The 7,527-nt window shown below is 40.8% G+C and overlaps 1 protein-coding gene across 1 annotated transcript in view; it reads left to right on the top strand.

The window, feature by feature from the left end:
• Positions 1-7,527, top strand: part of TMTC1 (transmembrane and tetratricopeptide repeat containing 1) — a 150,426-nt gene that overhangs the window by 14,810 nt on the left and 128,089 nt on the right. The window contains exons 2-4 of the mRNA XM_027894618.1: positions 4,169-4,346; positions 6,027-6,100; positions 6,749-6,925. Coding sequence (XP_027750419.1) covers positions 4,169-4,346; positions 6,027-6,100; positions 6,749-6,925 — 429 coding nt within the window. The remainder of the gene's footprint in view (positions 1-4,168; positions 4,347-6,026; positions 6,101-6,748; positions 6,926-7,527) is intronic.

Raw genomic sequence — 7,527 nt, 5'->3', positions numbered from 1 at the left:
TCTTCAAACCTCCTTATCAGAAATCCTCGAGATTCGAGGGTTCAAACCACTAACCTACCCCTGTCCCAGAACCTTCTATACCCTCCCTATAAAAGCACCAGTGTAATAAAGGAATCGGCCATTTTGCTGGACATGTAACCTGCGTGTATGTGTCTCTTTTCCCACGCAAGATGCGCGCTGGGCCGGATGCATGGGCATTAATCCCCCCCATTCATCAGATGGTGAAGGAACGGAAAAGCTACTGTAAGGTGGCAAAGCAAACTATACTGCTGTTCCTGGAAAACATCCATGAGCCTTAACAAAATCAAGGGATTTTTATTTTAGAAATGTATTTCTTATTTTGATATACCTCCTGCTTGGGCACGTAGCTTTGGCAGTGCTGTGCCTTGGGTGTGACATGCTGAACCACACATGCTACAACACTTGGACAGAAGGACAAGTGTTGGGAGGAGAGTCTTGGCTTGTGTACATGTGTCAGTGCAGACCTCTCTCTGGTGGGGCATGTGATTGATGCTGAGATTTCTGCTATCAGTTTTTATCTTGGTTGTAGCTTGGGTTATGCGGATCAGCTCTTTTGGAAGATACATTTCAATGCCACTTAGTATGGAGAGGCTGCTCTTTGGTATATGTGCTCTTCTCCTCCTTTCCCTTGGGGTCTTTTGAAGGCCTTTGTGTCTGAACTGCCATTTGCCATTTCTCAGAGGCTTAGTGCACTCTTTTACTCCAGGGCCTCTTCCAGCAGAGGTGTTGAAGCAATGAAAAACTCTTTTTCTCCATGTTATTTTGTGGGTGGCTCCCTTGAGGAAAGACCTCTGCGTCTGGGATGGTTGTGTCTACTCTTTCAGATGTCTCCATTTCGAGGAGCACCATCACTTGCTGCATTCAGCCCCAGATCTTTAGAATGCTATTTGCAAACATGTCTCTGGTCTGACAAGCAGTCAGTTCAAAAAGCCTGGCCAGCCCAGCCCAATGCATCTGCTCTCCTAGCTGTGTGCTCTATCTACCAAGCCTGTAACACATACCTTACAAGCTCAGACAGATGTTATGATCTTCATGCAGAAGTGGCTTCCAGCCCACACGATCTGAATTTCTCCATTTCTGGGCCAGTTTAGATATGGAAATACAAGGACACCACCACCCTCAGCCCCTTCAATGGAGCACGGTTGTTGCTTGCCAGAACTTCTGTTCACGAACATTATGCTGGAGAAAGACCATTTCTTCTTTAATTTTGAGATTCATATCTCTGTTTTACTTCCTTTGTTTGCTGAGCTGTGTACTGTGTATAATTGCTACATGCTGCTGCCAGTAAACAAAGACAAGGGTATTAAAGTTTAAGAAGGGAGAAGTAATTTTTTATTTATCCATCTTCTCCTGGTCCCTTGGCCAGAAGTTGCTCCATAGTTCCTCTACTGGGTGTGTGAGCATGCTGGGGAGTTCTTGTGACTTGAATTAGAGCCGTTTGGAGACCCAGATTTGCACACCCATTTGACGTACAATAAATTCAACCACTGCTAATGTTTCAACATCATTCTGCTGGGACTGTTTCAGGACGAAAGAATGTTTCCTTCGTTGCCATGTGGCCTAATTTCTTATGACAAAGAGCTTTAGCAGCAAAAAGAACCACTGGTGTGAATATAGCACCTGCACACACTCTTGTGTAGTGTTCATGGACCACCAAAGATGGTGTTTAAAACATACACCGAGGTATGCTTGCAGTCTGATTTTGGTGCTTATTGGAAGGCTTATCTGAATAACATGGTACTGTTATGTCTGTGTTTTGTTCTGCCCTTTTTTTTTATTTTATTTATTTATACAAAGAATACACTGGGGAACAGCCAATCTGCTCAGCTGATGCTCTTACAGAGCTGTTTTCCATAATTTACATCAGGTAACTCACAGCTTACAAGCCTCATTGACTTGATGTGTTCACCCTAAGGAGGGGCATGGGGAGCACACCCTGCCTTTGGGATAGGGGACCTGATGGGGGACAGGAAGATTCCTTCCCTATAAGGCTCTGCCTCTCCTGCCAGTAGAACTGTTTTGCAGGATGGGAAGTGATCAGGTGTGATCCATGAAGACTAATGTTCGATTTTTTTCAAGGGGATTGTCAGATGTCATGGATTTAGTGATTATTTTTCACAACTTGGCCAAATAAATAAATAAATGAGAATCTCTCACATTTCTGTGAATGGGTTCATATCACCTGATAGCCTAAGCACTTTGTCTTCACTTTGTCTCACCTGCTGCACCTGCTTACTCCAGAAATCAGGCTGTCAGAACACACTTTGGCATTTGAGGGGGAATGATGGTGACAATTGTGCTCCGGCAGATTTAGAGCCAGAAATGATTCACTGTTATAAAGAGCGTGTCCTGCAGGTGATCCCTGACATTGTGCACATCTGCAGGTGTCTCTGAGTGGGATCTTTGGCTCCTTTGGGAGAGGGTGGCACTGTACTTCCCTTGTTCCCCTCTGTGTACTGAAAGCGAGGTTTAGGCCTGGGGGTTCCTGCTGCTGCAGCATATTTGCAGCTGAAACTCTGGCTGGATGTCTCTTACCGCCATTTGTTATAGTTTGTCGTTCAGTGCTGGTAGAAATGAGGGAAAGTGATGGATGTTGCTGCCCTGAAGTGGCTTGCAGGAGAAATGGGATAAAAAAAGAAAAAGCCCCAACTCTTCACGTATTCTTGAATCACATAGACTGATGTCTTGTCAAAATGTAACTGCATCAACCCATACTTCAAAGGGAAAGGTCAAATAATTCTAAAATCTCACTTTTTCCCAAACTTTTGGAGTTTCAGCTGTTGCTTCCACAAACACTCCAGTGGGAGCACAGCAGGAATGCACAAGTAAGGCTCCTGGTTCTGGTTAGATTGGCCTGGAAAATGCTACCCGGGACAGCTAGTACTCTGTTGCTTATGAATAAGGCATGTAGAGAGTTATTTATAAAAAACATATGTTGTCTGGCCATCACAGACCTCTCCACACCTCCTCTGTCTCACAAAAAAACCGGAGGTGTTTGCATAGTAGCAACAGCTCAATGTCTTTGCTGCTGCATCGTGTATGTCACGGGAGACCTGGAGCCTCTGAGTAACAAGAGGAAGGATCATTGACCCTATAGCATGTTTACAGCTACATGCAAAATATTTAGATTGGGTCGTCTTTTCACTGGTTATCTTGTAATTTTTTTTTTTTTTTAAAGGCCCTTTAGCATAAGTCAAGGGGCATTTTCCCAAATTCCTTGTTCATATATGGAGTTTTCCCTAGACAGAGGCTCCATGTGTATGTGTGTATATATGTGTGAGTGTATATCTATTTGTCCAAATGTACAATGCTGTTAATACTAGAGAGAATTATCTTCCACTGCATCTAAGTCAAAGCTTGTCAGCAGCTGTTAAGCAAGCTGGCTGTAAAAAACAGTGACCAGAAAAATGTGTTAATACACGCTGTCAAAAAAATGTCATAACAGCTTGTTACATTTTATTTTTTGTTATGATCGACACAAATAATGAAACCTAATTGTCTCATGGAGTCTAGGGTCATGTTAGCTATCTTTACTGTCAGTGTCCTTACAAAAATGATGGTAACTATTAGATGAGCTTCTTTATGTATCCTGAAGTCAGTAAAGCATTTAAATAAATGCTTAACCTTCAGTATGTGAAAGTATTCTGGAAGTTAAATGGGAATAAATGCCCCTATAATGCCAAGCAGATGCTCCAGTGCTTTACCAATCCCTGGCTGTTCCCAAGCACAGACATCTATTCTGTAGTAGCAAATAACTACCTGTGTTGTAAAACTGCCACATGTGTGACAGGACTGCAGAAGGTGCCAACAGGGAAATAGGACCAGTGCCATGCTTCTCATGTTGGCTGGGGTTATTTACTGCTAAGGAAGCACAGGCATTGTCTCACTGCAGTAAACTGTGCTGGGAGGGCACAAGCCTCTCCTATCTCCCTGTCAAGAAGGTTGCCAAATGCAACAATGTATTATAATAATTGGGGAAGTGATTTCTCTTTAATCAGATAAACCAGGAGTTTGGAGTGATTTTCAGTAATTAGTTGAGTAGCGCTTAGGTTAGAAAATCGGGCAAAAAGCATAGTTTAGACTATTTCAAAGATGTCCTGCTATTATAAGACCTCTCCAATCTAGTAATGGTTTTGTTTCCTTACAGGTTAAACATATTGCTGGCTGGTATGAACCCCTTCTATTTCCACGCAGTGAATGTAATTTTACACTGTCTAGTGACTCTTGTGCTGATGTACACTTGTGACAAAGCTGTGTTCAAGGACTGTCGACTTGCTTTTGTCACGGCGCTGTTCTTTGCTGTGCATCCCATTCACACCGAGGCTGTAAGTATGTGACACAAAAGCTAAAAATAAATTAATTCTTTAAAATTTTGATTTTTTTTTTTTTTTAAGGAAATCTCTGAGTCATACAGAATATGGCACTTGTGATTTTTGCTGTGGAGGAGCAGAAGTGAGAACGTACTATATTTAAAGTAATTTGCCGGAGTCGTTAAGGAAAACGCGTATTCATCCTTGCAGTCTTTCTGCTCTGGCACTGAATTCTAAATGATGGTCCTAATCAGCAATACTGGGAATAAATGGACAGTCATGAGTCTTCTGAAACCAAAGACCTCAGTGAGGCCATGCTCTCCTGCTGGGAAATTGTTGCATGCCTTCAGTCATCTCCTATAGTCATCAGTTGAAGGGAGAAAAAACGAAGGGAGCATTAGTGTGCATTCTGGAGGAGCTCGCTCAGATAGAGGTGATCTGACCCGTGGATTAATTTATATTGATTTCAGTCAAAAGCCAGGAGTATCATCTTCAGAAAAAAACCCAACTTGTTAGCTTAATGAACGTCAGGATAAGTTTACAGAGCTCATATTGGACATTTTTCCCTTCTTATAAGGAAACTTTTTAAGGCGTAGTCATTCTAAAACTGCAGTCTGTTAGCATGAGGAGACACTCCTGTAGCTAAAATGAGTCTTGTTGTCTTTGAGAAGGAAAGGTCACGTCCAGCTCTCCACACTTAAGAAAAGGAATGCACTCACTAGCTGAGATACCACTGACATCACCTGCTCTCATTAGGAGCCTTTGTAACCGAGCAAGGGAAGTGGCTGCTGCACTGAGAACTTTTGAGGAGAGATTACCTTAATAACAAAAAGCCACAAACTTTACAGTTAATCCCTGTGCTGTGTTGTGTGAACTAGTCAGCTAGGCTGCTTTTGATAATACAGCTTTATATTATAAGGGAGGTTTTAGAAGAGGCACTCCGAATTTATTTTTGTCTGGGTCAGAACTTTAAAAGGTTAAAATAAACGCCAGAGCACTGTATATGGCTTAATTATATAATCTCAAAAGGAGCGAAATTTCAAAGGGCCTTTAATTTGGTTTATGAGTGATTTTTAGATCTTTATGAAATAGGATATTGAAATAATTGTAAAAAAGAGTGTTTATACATTCTTCTTCATTATTTGCTTTTTAAAGAAAAGATTTGGTTAATTAATATGTAGAAAAACCTTCTATAAACTCAGATTGTTCATGAAGAGAATAAATTATATATCACTATATCCCTTTTTGGTGATAAAGTTCATTCAGATATTATTTATTAATTCATTCGTGTATAATAAGTCTTTCCCAAAGAGTTGCTGTTTCAGTAGTCTTTTTCTTTAACAATTTTCAGGTCTTGGAATTGTATGCATTTCTCATCTGAGCCTTATTATACAAAATTAAAACAGATTCCTAAAATTGGCATTCTCTGTGCAACTTTATTAATATTTTAATAAGAAAGTAAGGAATGACTTAACTATTGGCTTACTCATTTGTTTTACCAAGTGAGAAATGCAGCAGGCAAAACTGAGCATATCCTATACTATTCAAGTAACATTTTGCTGGAGTGAGGGAGGATAACACTGAAAGATAAAAAGCTTAAAATAGTAGCAGTTAGCATGGATTGTTGAGGCAGTCACTGAGTGTTCATGCCTTTTTATATATATGTTTTTACACCTGTGTGTCTTTCCCTTTCAGGTAACAGGTATAGTAGGCAGAGCAGATGTCCTGGCCTGTCTACTCTTTCTGTTGGCTTTTCTCTCCTATAATAGGTATGTGGTAATACTGTGAGATTCTCTAGCCTGAGGAAGGGACCAAAGGGAAACTTAGCAGTTTTTGGTTGTTGTTGTTGGCAGAGGTACTTCCCCCAGCACTGCTGCATGGAAGTGTCCTGGCCCTTGTTTTCAGCTACAGTGATGCTTATGAGAACAAATAAACGTAAAACCAGAAGTCAGCGTTTATGGTTCCCTTTTCCATTGACATTACAGCTGACCATACACCAGAGGAGAGGTTGTAGAGCTAAAAATTATAAAGGAATGTTTTTAACGGAAGACAAATTGCCTGTATGTAGAGTGAAGAACAGACAAACACTTGCCTGCCCTTGAAATACATGCTGTGACTGTAGGAATCTGAAATACCTGGTCTGGGAGAGTTGAAGATTGTGTCTAGACCATTAGTCATCCTTTTTTTCCCTTCTTGTGCACCAAGAATTCAAACAGCTCTATTATTTGTGTTTTCCTTTCCTGTCCTGTGTCTAAACCTCTCCTCACTTATCAGCAAACAGTATAGATGGTTCATGTCTTAACATGTTCATGTCAACATCTCAGGAAATTAAGGAAGCATCTCAGCATTTGTGTGAATGTAGTAAACATGAAAATAACACAGAAGTTGAGATATTTTATGTCAATGCTATTTTTCAGGAGTGTGGACCAGCTTTATGTTGGGGAACATTTCCCTCCCACTGCCTCCCCATTCTTTTTGCTGCTTAGTTTATTCCTTGGGACGTGTGCAATGCTGGTGAAAGAAACTGGAGTCACTGTGTTTGGTGTGTGCTTGGTTTATGACTTCTTTTCCCTCTCCTACAACGGACTCAAATTGTAAGTAACTTGATGTGCTTGCTGTGCTTTTCAAGTGTTTCCACCTGTGAGCCCAAAATATATATTATTATATATAGTACTGGGGAAGATGGACTTGCCCTGCTGAATTAAATGGCACACATTTGACAAACTGGGAGGTTTCATTCTGTGGGGGTTTTTTTTCCAGGAGAAGATGTTTTTTTTCTCTTTCTGTTTGTTGCTCTCTTGTGGCTTGAACAAATTCTGCTGGATAGAGAGACCAGATGTGAAGAACTGATCCCTAAAATACCCTGGCAAGACTAACATTTATTTTTTCTGTGGGAGTTCTGACCGAAGCATCAACATCTCTAGACATCTCTGGCTTAACTCCTTCCATTAGCAATGCTTGCTTGATTATTCAATCACAGTGTCATGGGTTTAGAAATATCCTATGATGATTAGTAGAAAAATCAGGTTTGATTTTTTTCCTGTCCTTGCAGAACGGAAGAAGGGGGAAATATCCATCCAATTCTGGAATGGTTGGAATAATTAGCAGCTCTCAGCAATTGCTGGAGAAAAATTAAAAACTTTGAAGTTTGTACCCCCCCACCCACTTAGTGTCACAAATAACTATGCCATTCGCT

The sequence above is a fragment of the Empidonax traillii genome, unplaced genomic scaffold (assembly GCF_003031625.1).
Source record: "Empidonax traillii isolate 1590-97213 ecotype Southwest subspecies unplaced genomic scaffold, ASM303162v1 scaffold434:size946695, whole genome shotgun sequence".
In the NCBI taxonomy this organism is placed as follows: Eukaryota; Metazoa; Chordata; class Aves; order Passeriformes; family Tyrannidae; genus Empidonax; species Empidonax traillii.
The sequence above is the reverse complement of the archived record's forward strand: the minus strand, read 5'-3'. Positions and strand labels throughout refer to the sequence as shown.